This window comes from Orycteropus afer, unplaced genomic scaffold (assembly GCF_000298275.1).
Source record: "Orycteropus afer afer isolate SDZICR_OR568_19922 unplaced genomic scaffold, OryAfe1.0 scaffold00542, whole genome shotgun sequence".
Taxonomy (NCBI): domain Eukaryota; kingdom Metazoa; phylum Chordata; class Mammalia; order Tubulidentata; family Orycteropodidae; genus Orycteropus; species Orycteropus afer.
Window position 1 is genome coordinate 951,347 of NW_006922129.1, and position 20,147 is coordinate 971,493.

At 44.6% G+C, this 20,147-nt stretch overlaps 1 protein-coding gene across 1 annotated transcript in view; it reads right to left on the bottom strand.

The window, feature by feature from the left end:
* Positions 1–2,864: 2,864 nt before the first annotated feature.
* The window catches only part of LOC103209958 (NXPE family member 3-like), a 92,866-nt gene continuing 75,583 nt past the window's right edge, over positions 2,865–20,147 (bottom strand). Inside the window, exons 2-5 of the mRNA XM_007955879.1 lie at positions 15,167–15,839; positions 6,740–6,813; positions 6,251–6,424; positions 2,865–3,397 (exon numbers count right to left, since the gene is read on the bottom strand). Of these exons, the coding sequence (XP_007954070.1) occupies positions 2,865–3,397; positions 6,251–6,424; positions 6,740–6,813; positions 15,167–15,839 (1,454 nt within the window). The remainder of the gene's footprint in view (positions 3,398–6,250; positions 6,425–6,739; positions 6,814–15,166; positions 15,840–20,147) is intronic.

Sequence of the window (20,147 nt, forward strand, 5' to 3'; positions counted from 1 at the left end):
AAGATGGATTGCTATCATGGCTACACCAATGGGCTCATGCACCTACTATTGTAAGGATGCACAGGACAAAGTTTCCTTCTATTATACTGAGGGTCAGTTATATTATGAGGGGTCTGTTATACTATGAGGTGTCACTTGAGTCAGAAGCAGCTTGGCAACACCTATCAGCAACAACAGTTTTCCACAAAACACTCAACCATAATTCAGACAAGTTCTTTTCTACTTTATAACAAGGATAATGTTTCTTCCAGGATCCAACACACATTCATCATTTTCTTTTAAAATTTCATCAGAAGCATATTTAACGTTCACATTTCTGGCAACATCTCTGCTCAAGGTGATAGATGCTTTCCTCATAGCTCTCAGTTCTTTCTGAGTCCTCATCAGAATCACCCTTAAGTCCATAATTCTACCAATATTCTCTTCAAGGCAATCTAAGTTCTTCCAGTCTCTACCCGTTATCCATTTCCAAAACCACTTTTAGGTATTTGTTAAAGCAGCACTCCCACTCCCTGGTACCAAATTCTGTCTTCATACATAATAAAATATACCACAAGTGTGAGACTTCAGAGAACAGGATTTTTTTTTTTTTCCTCACAGTGTGAGAGGCTAGAAATCTATATCAGAGCCTCCGCTCTAGGGGAGGGTTCTTCTCTGTGAGTAGCCCTGAAAGTTCCTTGGAGTTCCTCTGTGTTCCTTGACATTTGCCTGGCCTTATGTGTGTCTTTGTGTCTATTCTGCTTTTTTTTATAACTCATAAGTGATTTGGTTTAGAACTCACCCTACTCTGAGCATGGGAGCGCTGGTGGTGTAGTGCCTAAGGCATTTGACTGCTAACCAGAAGGCTGGCGGTTCAAACCCATCAGCCACTTCTTGGAAGGAATACTGGGCAATCTACTTCCTTAGGGAGACTGCCTTGGAAACCCAAGGAGGGGTTGCTATGAGTCAAATCTGACTCGACGGCAGTGAGTTTGGTTTTTTTTTTTTTTTTGGTTCTACTCTGGCTTAACCTCATTAATCAAAAGAAAGAAAACCTCTAATTCCAAACAGGGTCATATTTACAGGTATAGGAGTTGGGATTTTAACAAATATTTTGTAGGGACACCATTCAATCCATAACACTAAATATGAGGGAAATTCAGAATGAATAGTGTGGAAGAGAGTAGCAGTTGTATTTCCAACATTCACTGCAGCAATGGGGTTGTATGTCATCTTCCTAACTTCCCTCCTCTGATTCTCCTCTCAGGAAGTAATGCCCTGAGAAAAGTAAAGCCCATGGGAACCACAGAAGAGCTGTTCCCTGAACCTGGATGGAAAAGTAGATCTACATAGTTCATGGGGTGAACTGTGGCAGCCATGAAAATGTTTTTCAGACCTTCAACTACTGGGATCAATATTGGCCAAGGGCCACAGCTGCTACACTCTAAAATTCATCACAGTGAGGCCACTTTTCCCTTCAGCTGCTCCCAGTCAGTGACTGAGCTTGGCAGGGATACTAAGGCTTGACCTTTCCTGAGAGATGCGGGATTCCTCTGATGATCAGCTTTGACTTGAGGACTTCTCAAGGGTCTTGCTAAACTTTCCTTTGGTTATGCATCGACCTAGGCGCTTCCACCCAGCCTTACTTTCCTCTCTCCTTTACTCAGGGTCAGCCTTTGTGTTCTGATGGCTCTTCCAGCTTTACCTGGCATTATCTCTCTTGAATTTTTTCTCTGATAAAATCTTTGCACTTTTAATTCTGTCTTGGCACCTACTTCTCAGAGGACATGGACTGACACAGGGACATATCAAAATTCTCTTTGATTTCCATTAGGACCTCTAAATAATCTCACGATGTATATAGCAAATAAGAAAAAGGAAGCAGAACAGAAAACATTCTTACACATAAAAAAATTATCAGGAATATATATACTGAAACTATATATACTGAAAACCTAAGGCACTTCACTGCTAACCAGAAGGCTGGAGGTGCAAACCCACCAGCCACTCCTCGGAAGGAAGGTTGGGCAATCTACTTCTGTAGTGATACTGTCTCAGAAACCCAAGGAGGGGTCTCTGTGAGTTGGGTCTGACTCAACGGCACATAACACAACATATACCGAAACAGTGATTAACTCCCAGGCATGGAATTTCAGGTGACTTATTTTCTTTATTACTTTCTTTTATGCTTTTCCAATTTTTAATTTGGAAATTTAAATTTTTAATTGCAGTCAAGTGCCTAAGGCACCTGACTGCTAACCAGAAGGCTGGCAGTTCAAACCCACCAGCCAGTCCTCAGAAGAAAAGTTGGGCAATCTACTTCTATAGTGATAACACCTCGGAAACCAAAGGAGGGGTCACTATGAGTCAGGTCCGACTCCATGGCACATAACAACAACAACAACAACAACAATTTTTAATAGAGCATTATTATATTCTACAACTATGAGAATTATTTTATTTTACAAATTGGTACATAAAAGTCTTTATATATATAATCACGCTTTTCTCTAGAATGACTGATAAAATGAAATGGAACCCACCTCTCATAGCTTTGCTAAGCTCATTGACTGTCTCAGTGAAGACTCCAAAACAAAAAATGACAATCCTCGTGCACACTGATATGATAGGTGTTCTTGGCCCTGTCCTTTATGCCATGCTTTCAGCACTGCCTGTCTATGTGGGAACTAAACCTCTCAAGATGCATTGTATCACTGCCAGACTTCCCTCCTCCTGCCACCAGCTATATTGCAATTCTTGTGGACTGGTTTTATAACCTGTACATTAGATAGCAGTAGGAGAAGTGGTACCAATAGGTGAGTGATCTAGGCTTGGTAATCACACATGCTTCCCCAACCACACAACCCCAGGACCTGCAGACGCACTCAGGTGGGGCAGATGAAGGAGAGAAGCAAGTCCACCTCGTTGTGAACAATGAGCCACCCTGGGTGGATGCTGTCTGGCAGGGCCAGGCTGGAGGTCATTTCCCAGGCATCCACAAAGGCCACACGGAGGTCAGCAAAGGCAGCTCGGAGGAGCCGGTTCACCTGGAGGGTGAACCAGTCACTGCCATACACAGACTTGTAGCCAGTGTTGGCCAGCTTGATGACCACAAGAGTGCTGGGTTCCCGAGCTAGCAGTGCAACCACAGCTGCCCGGATCCCTGCCAGTCGTTGGACAAAGATGGATGGAGGGAAGGTGGTAAAGTGAGCTCCAAGACCCAGCACCACCACAGTGTGGGGGCCCCCAGCTAAGCCCCCCAGCTCCCGGGCCACAGAGTGCAGGGAGGCCACTGGGGTGCGGAGAGAGCGTAATGGCCAGCTGTGGGCTCGCCAGTGCAGCACTATGCCCCGAGTGGTCTCCACCGCCATCAAGGGTCCGGTCTGATACATGGCATGTAGATCCACTGGCTTCAGGGCTGTAGTGACGACAAGAGAGGAGGGTTAGGGGTTAATACAGGATTGTACTTCCTCAGTTAAGAATACAAACGATGTAGCATAACTTCTCTTCTCAGACACAAGTATCCTGTGGCCCAACTGCCTGATTTTTTTCTCTCCAATCTCCAGTATTACCAGTGGCCTGATTACCACATCTGAAAACCTGTTCTCAGTCCTTCTCCTTGGCCCTTCTGTACATTTGCATCATTGATTTTCTTTTGAAACCCATTCCTTCTCTATGGGTAGGGCACCACTGTCTACAGCCTCCTTTCTATAGAGCCCTCTGGCCTGAGTCCATCCACTGGTTCCCTCCAGCATCCCTGGCTAAAGATGTGCCCCAGGCTGGAGGCCAAGTGTTGTCCAGTTTACATTGTGCTCAGTGGTGGCCAGATGTGGGGGCTAGCAGGCCTGAAATCCAGCCTGCTTTCATCTGCCCTGACAAAGAGCAGATCTATCAACAGGAAAAGCCCTTTCATTGCACAAAGATTCTTTTGCTTGCCCCCATGGCATGTTCTCACATGTGTGGAAGGAAGAGGGTTACATTTTTCTAATTCACACAAAGCCACCATGAGATGCTGGTTTTTCCCAACTTTCTTTTTTTTTTTTCCCCAACTCTTTTTGTCATGAGCTTCCATCTGTTTTAATAAACATCTCTTGGTTGGGGAACTCATCCATTCTACCACGCCATGAACAGAATTGTCCTAAAGTGACCCTGGGAGCTCACTTCAGGTTACCCAAGCATTGCCTGCACATTGAAGCCGTGGTATTTTCAATCGCCTCAAATGCATGTGAGAGCTGGACAACGAATAAGGAAGATCACAGAAGAAGTGATGCATTTGAATTGTAGTGTTGGCAAAGGATATTGAATATACCATGGACTGGTAGAAGAACCAACAAATCTATATTGGAGGAAGTACAGCCACAGTGCTCCTCAGAAGTGAGAATGGGCAGATTTTGTCTCTCGTCCTTGGTCACGTTGTCAGAAGGGACTAGTCCCTGGAGAAGGCCATCATGCTTGGTAAAGTAGTGGTCAATGAAAAAGGGTAAGACCCTCAACAAGGTGGATTGACACAGTGGCTTTGACAATGGGCTCAAGCATAGCAAAGATTGTGAGAATGGCACAGGACTGGGCCGTGTTTTGTTCTGTTGTACGTCGGGTTGCTATGAGTTGGAACTGATTCAATGGCACATAACAACAGCAAACTCTGAATTAGCTAGAACTAAGGTACTTCCTCTTTCTCACAAAGGGAGCGGCTGCACCCAGGCTGATTCTCCTATGAGACTGGGGGCTTCTTTCACTCAAGCAGAATGATATTCAGGTCCCTCAAGCAGGAGGGTATTCATCATCCCAAGGTCACCAGGAAGGTGCTGCAGGTGTTTTTAGATAATTGCTGTAAACAAATAAAAAACCAAACCTACAGCCATCGAGTTAATTCTGACTCATAGTGACTGTAGGACAGAGTAGACCTGCCCCATAGGGTTTCCAAGGCTGTAAATCTTTATAGAAGCAGACTGCCTCATCTTTCTTCAGCAGAACAGCTGGTGGGTTCAAACTGCCTACTTTTTGGTTAGCAGCCGAAAGCTTTAACCACTACACCACCAGGGCTCTTTTCCTGTAAACAAAGGGCAGTACAATTCATTCTCACCTCTTTTTACTTATGTCATCAGAGGAATAAATACTAAGATGCCCCCAGCTCTGAAATCTCATTTCAACTCTAATCCCATGTCTTCAAGTGGCTCAAACACATGTAGATGCTCTTTTCACATCTTCAGCTCAGAATAAAAAGGTGTAAAATAAATAAACCATCATCTCCCAAGTTCATCTTCTAAGTTATCTGGTCATCTTACTTTGTTCTAAAACCAATCAGTCAACAAATTCTGTCAATTCTTCCAGTCTACTACCTAGTTTGAAAAACCGTGGTGGTGCAGGGATTAAAGCTCTTGGCTGCTAACCAAAAGGTCAGTAGTTCCATCAGCCACTCCCCGGGAGAAAGATGAGGCCATGTGCCTTTGTAAAGATTTACAGCCTTGGAAATGCTTTGGGGAGTTCTGCTCCATTCTGTTGGGATGAGATGCTATGAGTCAGAATCAACTCTGGCAGTGTTTTTTCTTTTTCTTTTTTTTTTTAAGTACTTAATTTATTTTTGGTTAATTTATGAATGACACAATTTCTTTACCAGTATAACCTCTCATCACTTAACATGTTGACTGTACAATTAATTATCTTGTTCTTTTTCAATCTAATCTGTCCAATAAACTGAAAACTTTGCTTAAAAATATTTGTTGTTGTTGTTGTTTTGTGCCGTCGAGTCAGACCTGACTCATAGCAACCCCTCCTTGGGTTTCTGAGGCAGTATCACTACAGAAGTAGATTGCCCAACCTTCCTTCCGAGGAGTGGCTGGTGGGTTTGACCCGCAAGCCTTCTGATTAGCAGTCAAATGCCTTAGGCACTATGCCACCAGAGCTCCTCTAAAAATATTTGGTATCTCCCAATTGCCACAAGATAAACCCTAAACTCTGGTTTATCTGAAATTCCTTTCTTAAATCCAACTCTGTTTCTACAGTAATCTCAAGCAAATCCTCACTTCCAGCCAAGTTTATCTACTCACTCTTCTTCAAACACACCTGCCCTCCTGTGAGATTCCCCTCATCATCCACTTAATTGTTGAGGCTATGCACTCTGTTTCCAAGCCCTGACCCTCACCCCACATCATGCTACTAAAATCCAGGCATTTTGCCCCATTGACAAGATAGATATTTTCTTCCGTCTCAGAACCCTGGCTCTCCTCTACATCTATTAGATGTTCTGCCCCCTCCCCTCACAGCCACCTACAGGGCACAGTGTCACGCAGATACTCCCACCATTGGCGAAGCGTAGAGTCCCCCATCATGTGGATGATATGGCCGGTAAGGCAGTCCAGGATGTTGTCAGCAGTGGAGAAGGAGTGGCTGGAGCAGGATAGTGAGTGCCATACACCTCGGTGGTAGAAGCCAGAGGGCTTTGGGGCTGGGATCCCAGGGTGGCACAGTTGTTGGGGGGATAGAACTGAAAGCAATGGTTTGTAAGCAAAACAGTTAATGGATACAGAAAAGGCTAATGCCCTAGTGCAACAACAGCACACCTCCATGGAGTCAGATCTGACTCATAGCGACCCCCCCTTGGGTTTCTGAGGCGGTATCACTACAGAAGTAGATTGCCCACCCTCCCTTCCGAGGAGTGGCTGGTGGGTTTGAACTGCCTGCCTTCTTGTTAGCGGTCAGATGCCTTAGGCACTAGGCATGGGTAAGTGCTGCCCTTTTGACAAGCCCCAGCTTCACTTACCCAGACTCCTGTTGCTCTCCTTGTCCACCCAGAGTGGAGAAATACCCTGAGGGAGCTCTTTGTCTGTCACATTCCTGAAGAAAAACCAATCGAGAGAGGAGCCCTTAATGGAAGTGTGTTAGGGCAAGGGATGCTTGGCTAAGGTGAAATGCGGCTTCTTGGTGGAAAGGGAGGTCTCAGAGTCAAGGGTTTCAGTCCTAGTCTGGAGGACACTGAGGGCTTAGGGACAGAAAAGGGATTAGAAACTGGAATTCAGAGGTCCAGGTTCTTTGTATTTTCTTGCCTCTTCGATTTTATCAGTGCAGAAAGCAGAAGATGCTTGAGGACTTTTCTAGTCTTAATTCTCCTGGTAGCCTCTCTAAGCCTAGTCTAGTCAGGCTTTCACTCCCTGTAGCCCACAGAATTGGCTGGATCCAATGCCGGTTCTCAATCCTTATCTTTCCTGTCCACCATCAGCATCTGGCCCCACTGATCACTTCCTCATCCCTGATACAGAGTTCACTTGGCTTCCAGGATACCTCACTCTCCCAGAGAAGTCCCATCTTACTGGTTGCTCCTTCTCAGTCTCTTTTCATGATTCCTCTCCTTCTCTCCCATCTTGTTCTGTTGAAACATGCCAAGATCAGTTGTCCATTTTCTATTTACACTCACCCCCTTGGTGGTCTCACTCAGCCTCCTCACTGTAACTTCCACATTCACATCTCCAGCCCAGAGCTTTCTACCAAATTCCAAATTTGTGTATATAACTATTTGCTCAACATTTCCACTTCATGTCCAACATGAATGACCAAACCTGGGCTCCTGATCACCTCCACTTGCCCCACGTATAGTGTGATAGTTGGAGCTGTGCGTCAACTTGGCTGGACCACAGTTCTGTGGTTTAAGCAATTGTTATGTGGGTTGTTCCAATGATGGGATCAGATGTGTATGTTTTGAGCAGCCAATCCATTGAAAGGGAATTTCCCTAGGGGTGTGGCCTCCTTCCAGTATGTTTATGGACATCCTGGGAAAAGACACACTCTTCTGTGGATTGGGATTCTGTTGTGCTGCCTACAACTGTCCATGAGGGAACAACCCACCATTCAGCCTGGAGATCTTGGATTCATCATTTGTTGGAGTCAACAGCCAGTATACTGCCTGCCAACCTTGAGCTCCTCAGCCCCTGCAGCTGAGTGAGTCAGGAAAAGCCCCCAGCTTGACACTTGATCCAAGAACTTTGGACTCGCCAGCTTCTATAAGGGTGTGAGATAAATTTCTCTTTCTCTCTATATATAAGCTTTACTGGCTTTGCTTCTCTAGAGAACACAGTCTAACACATATAGCTTTCTCTATTTAATCCAGTGGCAACTCCATCCTTCCCATTGATCAGGCCCCAAACTCTGCAGCCATCTGTGAGTTGTCTCTTTTTGTTACAGTCCATGTTTGGTCTATCAGGAAAGCCCATTTACTCTGCTTTCAGACTTTCTCCAGAAATGAATCACTTTAAATAACTTCCACTACTATCACCTGAGCCCAAGCCACCATCATCTTTTGCCTGATTAGTGAAGAGCATCCTACCTTTAGGTCTTCCTGACTCTCCTTAACTTTCTGTAGTCCATTCTCAACACAGTATTCTGAATAACTCCTTTAAAATATAGATGAAACAATGTGTAATGCAGTGAATTACTTAATGTGGCCCTTTTAGCCATAGTCTTTGTAAGTCCTACCAAATGACTGTTGTTGTTATGTGCCATCTAGTCAGACCCGACTCATAGCAACCCTTCCTTGGGTTTCTGAGGTGGTATCACTATGGGGGTAGATTGCCCAACCTTCCTTCCGAGGAGTGGCTGGTGGGTTTGAACCGCCAGCCTTCTGGTTAGCAGTCAAGTGCCTTAGGTACTATGCTACCAGAGCTCCTACCAAATGACCAGATGGGGCTATGCAAATGTGGTGCATATTCCCACAAAAGGGATTGGATAGCTTGCTAATGATGTAAATAAGATGCAGTGCACTCTTGTGGGGGTGAGACCATGAAAATAAGGTATATGGAAGTCTAGTGTGGGGATTGGTCAGTTTTGTCATCCTGCTAGGCTTGGAATGAGCCATCCCAGAGGCAGAAAGGGATCCTGACTGCCACCAAGAAGAAGAGACGAGTGGAGTGCATCCTTCGGATCCAGGATCCCTGTGCTGGAAACCTCCTCAACCCAGGAAACAGAGAGAGCTGTAACAGCGGAGAGATGACAAGAGACAGTGAGAAGCAGTGGCAGAGACAGTGACAGCAGAGACAGAAGGCCCAGGAGACTGGTGGGCACAACCAGCAGAATGGCTGGGTGGCATTCTTAATTTCCAATTCAGTGGAATCATTATTGTGTCTCTAGGTGGCAGTGTTCCTCCCTTTGGGACTAAGACCTCCAGACCTGTAGTGCATAGGATTGCAGGGACAGGAAGCAAAAATCTTTTCAATGGGTTACTAGGGGTAATAGTGAGTGGTGTCACTCCCATTTCTACCCCTTGGTTCCTGAACCCATGAATCCTGGCTATTGGGGAAATGGTATCATATAGACACTGGTTTAGAACATATACAGCTTCTGGAGAACATTGTCCCAACCCTGCAAGGTATTGTGGCATAGCTGGTGGCATAATTATGTTTTCAGAAGGCCATTCCATCTTCTGTCAAGGCAGCTGCTTCAGGATGATGGGGAACATGGTAAGACCAGTGAATTCCATAAGCATAGGTCCATTGCCACTCTTCATTTGCTGTAAAGTGAGTCCCTTGATCTGAGGTGATGCTGTGTGGGATACCATGATGGTGGATAATGCAGTCTCTAGTCCAAGGATGGTAGTTTTGGCAGAAGCATTGCATGCAGGGAAGGCAAATCTGTATTCAGAGTAAGTGTCTCTTCCAGTAAGAACAAAATGCTGCCCTTTCCATGATGGAAGTGGGCCAATATCATCAACCTAACATCAGATTGCTGGCTCATCACTCTGAGGAATGGTTCCAAATCATGGACTTCCCAGTTCATGGAGTGAGAAAGCTGAGCGCCTTTGGACAGAAGCCTTGCTGGCAGAATAGGATGCCTCTGGGTACCTGGTAGAGCTAGGTTTGCCAACCCATGAAGGTAGAGCTGAGTGCCTTCAGGTCAAGGCTTACTGGCAGAGTGGGTGCCTCCAGGCACTTATTGGTAGAGCTAAAAGAGCTTTGTAACACTTGCCTAAGCAGGCAGAGGTCAAGGGGCCACAGGGCTCAGAGTCCAAGGACCAAAGAGAGGCATGTCTACCAGCATTGCTAAGAGGCTGTACTGATCAAATAACTGTATTCTGAGTCATTTCTGATCCTGAATTATAACCTGTTCCTTTCCTAATAAACCCTGTAATGGTAAATATTTTGTGTGAGTCTTGTGTGGCCATTGTAATGAATTATCAAACTTAGCAGAGAAGTAGAGAGTGCCACAAAGGGCATAGTTGGTGTCAGAATTGGTTAAAAGGTTGAAAGGTGAAGGCATGTCTGACATCCACCTCATAGGAATCAGGCTTGTGCTGTTGATCTTGATTCTTCTTCCCCTTTGTGAAGTTAGAGGACGTGAGACACTTCCCCCACAGTATGCTATTTTTACAATTGGTGTCAGAAGCAGGATTTATTACAATGGCTCCAGCCTCATGGAAGCATGGGACTTTGTAAGAGAAAGAATGAAGGGGTGTGGGATGTGAAAATTTTGGTTCTTAGGTGGTTACCTTAGTTGTTTTCTATAATGTGGGAAAGGAAAGTAAGAGATGTTATGCTGCAGCTGAGGAGACAAAAGCTTCATCTGGAGCAAAAGCCAGGCTGATTAAACAAGAGACTGATAGGGGGTCAGTGTCTACTGGTTCCATCCATCAAGAGGCCCAAGGCTCTGTGTGGAGAAGAGAGGATGAAACTGAAATGTTTTTAAAAAGGGGTTATGTGCTTATCTGAATGTACTATGAATGTTTTTCCACCTAGTGTTGTAACATATACCTAGAAGTATGATAGAAATGAATATTGAGTAATGTAGATCACAGAAAATGTGTAACTCAACCTTTAGCCATTACTTGATTGGATATGCAAAAGGGGAAACTAGGATTTTCCTGGAAGAAACACAGGGTTTTCCTTCAAGCCAGTGGTCCTGTGTATAGAATATTGGGAGCTTAGGTCAAAACCCTGATCCCCATCCAGTAAATTTGCATTTGAAAAGACATGCAGACCCACTCAGGACTACTGAGATTGGGAGATGTTTTATTTGAAGGCAGGACCTACAGGAAAAAAAAAAAAAAAGCGGACTGTTTTGCTTTTTTGAATTTCAAGCAAGCAATTTGCTATAATAAGATGCAGCCAGGCAGGAAAAGCCAGTGCCCATAAGAAGAACCTCTTTCTAGGACTGGAAGTTAAAGGCAGCCAGCAAGTAGACAGCCTGATATGCTCACTTGTGGTGATAATCTGCACCCATTTGATGAGTGGAAGTGAGGGAGGTGCAGCAATGAAGAGATGGGCTGAGTTTGGACATGTTCCATTGGTGCCCATTGACCTAGCTTATGGGAGCTAGGGATGAGAGAGAGAAAGAAATAGCTGGCTGGTCTGAAGTGCAGGGAGGGAGTTGTGTGAGCACCTGAGCCTATGGGTGATGCCCATTGACTTAGCTTGGGTGGCTAGGGATAAGCTGACCAGAACATGACCAAATGAAGAGAAAGATGTTTGATGCCATGAGCTGGTTAAATTGTGGCAATTTGACGGCGTGCTCTGGACTGGACTTTGCTTATGGATGCAATGCTCAAAGTTCCAATCAGAGTAGAAGATTCTCAGACCAAGGAACATACTTGTCTCCTCAGAGTACTGGTTTGATAGGGACAGGCAATTTAAACATTGGCTATGTAAAATGGAGAGGTGGGGGGGAGATAAAGACATGAAGTGGCTGGGTTACATGCTTTTATGAGTGTGCCTACACCCAAAATGGGTCTGGGGAAGCCAGAGTGGGAAAGATGCTGATAGGATTACATGATTCTGCTATGAGTGTTGATTGTTATTGTAAAAGCTATAATTGAAAAAGCTGTAACTGTGAAAGAGTGGGCTAAAGGGGAAGACTACTGAACTGGGGTACAGTGGCTGAACCTAAAGTCCCTTAAAGGTTTTGCTATGCTGATTATCTTGTGAGGCTCAGAGCAAGGCAATAATCATCTCTCAGTTAAATTTTAGAGGCCAGAAAGGATGAAACCAAGATGACTTTTGGAGAACCTGGCCAGACCAGATGGACCCCTTCAGCAGACCTGAATGGCTGGTATCTGAGTAACCTCATCCTGAGGACTCTGTCCTACTGAAGGACCACTGGTTGATAACTGTTTTAGACTGGGATTGGGAGGGAGAAGTTAATCCTTCAAGTATGAAAGGGTCAATGGCTAGAAGAACCAGAGGGTGGCCTGTAATTCATTGTAGTCTGTGGTGCAGTGAATTACTTGATGTGGCTCTTCTAGCTATAGTCTTTGTAACTCCTACCAAATGACTTGGTAGCACTCTGCATATATTGTGCCTGTTGCCTATCAAGGGGATTGGATAGCTTGCTAATAAATATAAGTAGGGTCCCTGACCCTTGTGGGGGTGGGACCATGCAAATAAGGTATATGGAAACCTAATGTGGAGATTGGTCAGTTTGGGCATCCTATTAGTCTTAAAATGAGCCATCCCAGAGGCAGAAAGAGATGGGACTACCACCAAGAAGAAGAGATGGAACCAGAGCATGTCCTTCTAGTTCCTTGTGTTTTGCCTCAGTCCTTAAAAGCTTTCAAGCAGATAGATATCCAGGGCACAATTGGTCCCTGTTCACCAGGAACAACAAAGGAAGAAGGAAAATCAGGAATAGGAGGAGGATATGGAATGTGTAGCTAATTGCCTCCATGAGCAATTGCCTTCTTTGCCATGAGGCCAGAACTGGATGGTGCCCAGCTACCATCACTGAACATTCTGATACAAGATTCTATAGAAGAGTTTCAGAACAGAATTTCAAATTCTCATGGACTCCAGACCTTCTGGAGCCATGAAGTTGGATGAACCCCTGAAACTATTGCCCTGAGATAATCTTTAAACCTTAAACCAAAAATATCCCCTGAAGTCTTCTTAAAACCAAACAGTAGTTTAGCTTAAATAGTGAAAAATGTCTGCTTGAGCATTGAAAACAAAACAAAACTCACTGCTATCGAGTTGATTTGCAACTCATAGCGACCCCCATTGGGTTTCTGAGGCAGTAAATCTTTACGGAAGTAGATTGCCCAGTCTTCTTCTTTAGAGTGGCTGGTGGGTTTGAACCACCAACCTTCTGGTTAGCAGTCAAATGCCTTAGAACCTGCGCCACCAGGGCTCCTTATGCTTGAGCATGACGCTCTTTCAAACACTATCTATATGGGATCAAATTGACGACAGCAACTCTGAAGATTAGATCGGAACGTTAGGGGCAAAAAAGTGAATTTATGTTAATGAGAAAGACAATTCAGAAAAGGAGGGTAAGAATGACTGTACATGTCAAAGAATGTGGTCAGTGCCATTGAGTTGTACACGTGGAAAATGTTGGATTGGTGTATGTTTTGCTGTGTATATTCTCAACAACAACAAAAATAAATAAAATTAAAAAACCATCATTGACAATTACAAAAAAAGATTGTATGTTTAAAGTAATTTGTTAAAAATTATGTCAAAAGTTCCCATTCTAAGTGTGAGGTCAAACTAAGGGCTCCCCTGCTCCCCAGAACAGGTCTTGTGGTCAGAATCTCATATGAAGGATTTTTGCTCTCTGGAACAAGGCACAGTGTCTCTGAAGTTGGATGTGGGTTCAAATCTTACTAACCCTCAGAACTTCAGACTTTCCATTAATGAAACAGAGATAATCATACCCATTTAGCAGTTTGGTGGCTGTCCTGTGATATGTTCTCAAGTGTCGTTCAGTGTCTTACCTCCACAACAAAATATCCTGACTACAACCATCTTTTTCCAAATGGCTTCTGTGACCTGCAGTGTCACACACTTCCTCTTGCTAAAGCCAGGGTCACTTTTGATCCTTCCTTCTGCCCTTGTTCCCATAGTCAGTCGGTTCCCTAGCTCTGTGTATTCTCCCTCTTCACACTTCCTTGTCTGCTCCTGCAGTACCACATCCACCACCACCACCCAAGTCCAAGCCACCATCATCTGTCTCCGTTGTGGCCTTCCCACTTCCGGTCTTGCCCCTCAAGTCCAGTCTCCACATTGCAGCCAGAGCCAGATGAACCAAATGCAAATCTGATCTTAAAGCTTCAAGTGCTTCATGGTTGTCCATTGCCTTCAGGAGAGTGCCCAAATTCCTTAGTACTAGGCACAGGGCTCTCCAGTATCTGACCCATACCTGCCTCTCAATTGTTCAATTGTCCCCCTGTCCCTGAAATCTGTATGCAGCAGCCAGAACATTCTCTGTTCTCTCATTTCTACTGCACTGCCCTCACTATTCTCTGGGTTTCAGAAGTCCTTGCTTCTCACACACTTTTCTCAACTCCTGGTTCTTCTTCATGCTTCAGCTTAATTGTCACCTGCCTTGACCAACAGGCCACACTGAGTGCCTATGTGTCCTCACACTACTCAGTACTTATTCAGCACTCACCACATTGCATGTGTGCTCCCTCACTACACTGAAAACTTATCAAAAGCAGGGAGGCCAATAATTATCTATAAATAGCACTTAGTGTAAGGCCTGGCATACAGTACATGCTCAAAACCAAACCAAACCACACTCATTGCCATCTAGTTTATTTTGACTCACAGCAACCCTAAAGGACAGAGGACAACTGCCCCATAGGGTTTCTAACGCTGTAAATCTTTACAGAAGCAGACTGTTTTATCTTTCTCCTGCCAAATGGCTGGTGGGTTTCAACTGCTGACCTTTTGGTTAGGGGCTAATGCTTTAACTGCTGTGCCACCAGAGCTTCTTACAGTAGATGCTCAGGAAATATAAATTTAGAAGTAACTAGATGAGGAGCTCTAGTGGCGTAGTGATATGGCACTTGACTGCTAACCAGAAGGTCAGTGGTTCAAACCTGTCAGCTGCTCTGCAGAAGGATGATGGGGCAACCTACTTCCGTAAAGATTTACAGCCTTGGAAACCCAAATGGGGGTCGCTATGAGTCAGAAACAACTCAATGGCAGTCTTTCTGTTTTTTAAGATGAGAAGCTCTGGTGGTGCAGTGCTTAAGGCTTTTGACTGCTAACCGGAAGATTGCCAGTGCAAACCCACCAGCCACTCTGTGGAAAGAAGATGGGGCAATCTACTTTCATAAAGATTTATCATGCAATGGGGGTCGGATGGCAGTGGGTTTTGTTTGGTTCATTTACATGAATGATAAGGGTAGGATTTCAGGCAGAACAGTTATAGGGCCGGGATTCAGGGATTGGGCAGGCATCTGAGATGATGCTAGGTTTCTTACCAAGCCATCAAAGCCTCATCGTGTGGTGTGGTCACATTCCAGTAATGTCCACTTGAATGTTCTACCAGTGAATCACAGGGTAGGGTCGGTGGCCGAGCGCAGAACCAGAGCTCACCCGAATCTTCATCCCTATAGTGACAGGTAGACTCTTCCTCCCCAATTAACAGTGGGTTAACATTGCATGTCGCACTTTCTTCATATCCCGTGGGTCCCCGGAAATAACCCGTGAAATCAACGGTGGCCCATTGGTCTCTCCAGATTCTCTGCAGAACCCCAACTGCCTCGCTTGAATGGATCAGCCGCACTTGCACCTGGGCCTGCCCAGCCCAGAGCAGAGGGAAGGACAGCAGGTAGGTGCCATTCCCCAGGTCCTGGATATCCCCAGGGACCCCTGCCTTCAGGTTGGGACCCAGCAGCCGTGCCCTAAACAGATCCCCACCATGGCTCTTGGGCCTGCCCCGGTGGTCCCTGGCCACAAGGATGCCCTCCAGGTAGCTTCCCAGGGCATAGCTGGCCTGGGCAGGACCTCTTAGGTGGTAGGTGGAGGTCTGGGGACTAGTGGAGGACAAAAGGTCCCCGTCATCCCTCGAGGTTGGAGACCAGTGCAGAAGATGGGTTGGGTCCAAGAGCTGCTGAGGAAGAGAGCCAGAGGGCTTGCAGGCAGAGCAGGGTCCTGGAGGTGGAGGGGTGGTGCTGCCAGGCCAGGAAATCCTGAAGTACAAGAGCTGTGAGTAGAGAAAGAGGAATCTGTAGGTGGTTTGTGTCCCTTCATTTTCCTTCTGGGAAAGAATTTTCAGTTTAGTAAACTTAGTTCTCCTATTGAAGGAGCTCTGGTAGCATAGTGCCTGAGGCATTTGACCGTGAACCAGAAGGCTGGCAGTTCAAACCCACCAGCCACTCCTCGGAAGGAAGGTTGGGCATTCTACTTCCATAGGATACCTCCTTGGAAACCCATGGAGGGGTTGCTATGAGTCGGGGCCAACTTGATGGCACATAACAACAACAACAACAGTTCTCCTATGTCTGATAGGTCTCCGAGGGGAGTCCTACCCTGCCTGCCTCATGCTGTCTCTGACCCAAAGCCTGGTGTCTGAGCCACCACCACACACATGTCCCAGTACCAGCTCACATTTAAAACTGCGTATCTGTAGGTTTTGCTAAATCCAAGAGAATTAATGGCATCTCCATTAATTTGCCCCATCATCTGCTCACCTCTGGTACATACACTATCATTGCCACCAGATGGAGTCTAGGCTTGGACCCAACAACCCCCCCCCCCCCAGGCTCTAGTTTACTCCACGTCTTACAAATCTTGCTTCTCTCCTTGGTTTCCAAAACCCTGGGTAAATGTTCCCTCCTTCCTCCTATTCCCTCTTTCCCCAGGCCACCTCCACCATCTATGTCCTGGATTTAGAGTGAGGGGTTTCTTTTCACACAGAAGGAGCTAGAAACCACCTACTAGAGGGTAGACACAGATTGACTTGGGTAAAGGGAAGATGATATACAGTAAGAGGAAGGTCAGCACAAACTGATTAAGGAAAGGAAGACGCTGGGAGGCACACAAGAGTCACCAACAACAGAGGTAGGTACGAGTCACACACGATTCTGCAATAACAGTAATAACAATCATCAATTTGTCAGAAAGCCACTTATAGTGGCTAAAAACAAGCTGAACTTCCCTTTAAGGTGGAACCATTTGGTTGTTGAGGTGAAGTGAAGAGGTCAGAGAACAGATCCTGGGAGAGAGCAGAACTTGTAGGGACCAGAAGGATGCAGGAAGGGAACACAGATTCAAGGAAGGGTGGCCTAAGCTTCTCTCTATAGTCATATCAAGAAATGCTACCTTTTGGGGTAATCTTTTCCTCCTGCCAGGTTCCAATCCCCAAGAGATACAAGGAGGCACTGAAGGCTTGTGTGTATTCTGTTCAGAGTTAAAACCAAACTCACTGCCATCGAGTCGATCCCAACTCATAGTGACCACTCCTTGGGTTTCTGAGGTGGTATCTCTATGGAAGTAGATTGCCCAATCTTTCTTCCAAGAAGCGGCTGGTGGGTTTGAACCGCCAGCCTTCTGAGTAGCAGTCAGATGCCTTAGGCACTATGCCATAGCAAATGATGTGCATCTTTTCATGTGTTTGTCGGCCATTTGAATATCCCCTTTGGTGAAATGTCTATTCAAGTCCTTTGCCCATTTTTTGATTGGGTTATTTGTCTATTATTCACAATAGTGAAAAGATGGAAACAACCTAAATGCCCGTCAACAGATGAATGGATAAACTATGGTGCATACACATACGCACAATGGAATACTACACATTAAAGAACAATGATGAATCTACAAAACACCTCATAACATAAATCTAGAGGACATTCTGCTGAGTTAATTTCACTCAGGATCAATCACAAAAGACAAATATTGTATAAGACCATATTGTAAAAAGTCAAGAAAAGGTTTCCACACACAAAAAAATATTCCTTGACGGCAACCAGGGAATGACTCAACACCAGGGAGTATTCAGGCTTAGCAATTCTCTATTGAATCCCTACCTCCTGTTCTCTGATAGAAACTTGAATTGGACTAGAAAATAAGAAAGGAGGTTCAAGTAAATATTGTCAGTTTCACCAGAACTAGTCATATTGTTGTTATTTGCCCTGGAATCAGACCCGACTCACAGTGACCCCTCCGTGGGTTTCCGAAGTGGTCACAACGGAAGTAGATTGCCCAACCTTCCTTCCGAGAAGTGGCTGGTGGGTTTGAACTGCCAGCCTTCTGGCTAGCAGTCAAGTGCCTTATGCACTACGCTACCAGAGCTCCCTGAACTAGTCATAGGAGAAATATATTTATCTCAGGCTAAATTTTGAAACGTCTGAACTAACATACAGAGAAGAGAGCTGTAGAGGCAACTCAGTTTGAAGCCAATTGTTTTTAATCTTAACTATTTGTCCTTTGTAAATACATAGATTTATACCTTTGAGAGGTGTTTTTTTTCCCTTTGTTTTTCTGTTAAATTCTTAGTAAAGCTCTTTATTGTAGAATTTTTTCAGCAGAAGCCAAGGAACAAGGGAATTTCCACATGTGCACCAAGGGAAGAGGGGGAGCAGGGTAACCTCAAGACAAGGCCTGGTGTTCACAGTGGCTTTCTCAATGTTAGGAACTGGGAAAGAGACGTTTGAGCTGGAATAGAAATATAATAACTTGGGGAAAGAGAAAGCATGGACAACTCAGATTTCTAATATCTTTTGGGCCTTTTCTTTGGACTCCCTTAAAGCTACTCCTTCTTCATATCATTTGCTCATTCTCGTTCTAAGAACTTGTCCCACCTTGACACTTCTGCCCCTAGGTTAAAACCAAAAACCAAACTCACTGCCATCATGTTGATTCCAACTACAAGCAGGAAAATTGAATGAGGAAACAGAGAGCTTCCTTTAGCCTCCTTCTCTCAAGTGAAAGCATCCAAATAAGTGATTTAAACTTTGTGGAAGACAGAGATGAGAGAAGAGAGTAATACTCACCCAAATTGTAACGACTGATCCCACAACTACAATCTTGTGCCACTTAAACTGTCTGATGAATAGATCTGTGGGAGCCTGGAGTTGTTTACAAGACATCTGGCATCAAGATCCTAGGTAGAGAATTTTTAAAATCCAACGATGAATCGGAAACAATCTATATAGAAATTGTACACTGATAATAATACATTGATAATGAGCTCCTACTGATAATGGCAGTTTCCGAAATGTCCACTTGAATAATGAAATAATTAAAAGCTATACTCAGCAGTGTTACCCCTGCTCCAACTAACCCTAGTATGTCCAGTTCCTGCCCCAACTCTAGAGATCTTGATAACTGATTCTACAGACTCCCAAACCTGTAAGGATTCCTATACCTTAGTCTCTGGCCTTTGACACATTCAGCCTTCTCTAAAGAGGGGATTCCCTTCCAACAGGACATGGAGTTTGCCAAAGAGAATAGTTACTGGATACTTCTGTTCTTATACCTCAGGTGAAAGAAACAGAAGAAGCAGCACAGTCACTGAGCACAAAATGGAAACCAGAACACTAGGTTGTCTGCTAGTTCTATGCCCAAGGTCTGTGAGGTTCAGGAAAAGCTTCTGGACTTCTCTGTGCCTCATCAGCCACTCATAAGCTTGCTTCAACTCCTGGAATATATCTATAAAATTCAGCAGCAATTCCTAGTAAGTTAGGAATAGAACCCAAATGCTGAGATATAATAAAGACCACTTACCAAAACTCAACAGGAAATAGAAACCCCCAAAATCATTGCATTTTTATTTAAAATAGTTTTAAAGGTTCTAGCAAAAGTTGAAAAAGCAGAAAATGTACAAAAACAATGGTAGAAATATTGACAAAGAAAATATACAACTCTATCTCATTGTTGGTGACATGATTGTATACTCAGCACTCAAGACGCTCTAATTAAAAAAACAACTAGAATTAACAATTCAGTAAGGTACCTGGATATTAGATAAATATACAAATTTACAAATAATTAATAATAAGTATTTAGAATTGGAAATTTTCTTTTTTTTTATTGTGATTTGGGTGAAAATTTACGGAGCAAATTCACTTTCCATATAGCAGTTCACATACACTTTGTCTCATGATATTGACCACAATTCACCACAATGCAACAGCTCCCCTCCCACTTCCTCCTGATAATTACCTCTTCCCTGTGTCCATCCCTCCATGCCCTCCTGCCCCCTTAGCTGTCTCCCTGTGCATACACAGCCCTTCTTTCTCCCGTGATCATTCTCTCCAAGGAGTGTATCTACCTCAGGTAAATGTTCAAGTCATATGCCTGTCTTTTGTTTGGCTGGAAGCCACAGGTGTGGGTTCAATTCCAGACCCGATGGGCAGCTAGGGGCCATAGTCTCAGTGGTTCCACCAGGCTCTATCGGACCAGCAAACCTGGTCCCCTCCCCTTCTTTTTTTTCTCCAAATGATTTTGAGTTTTGTCCAC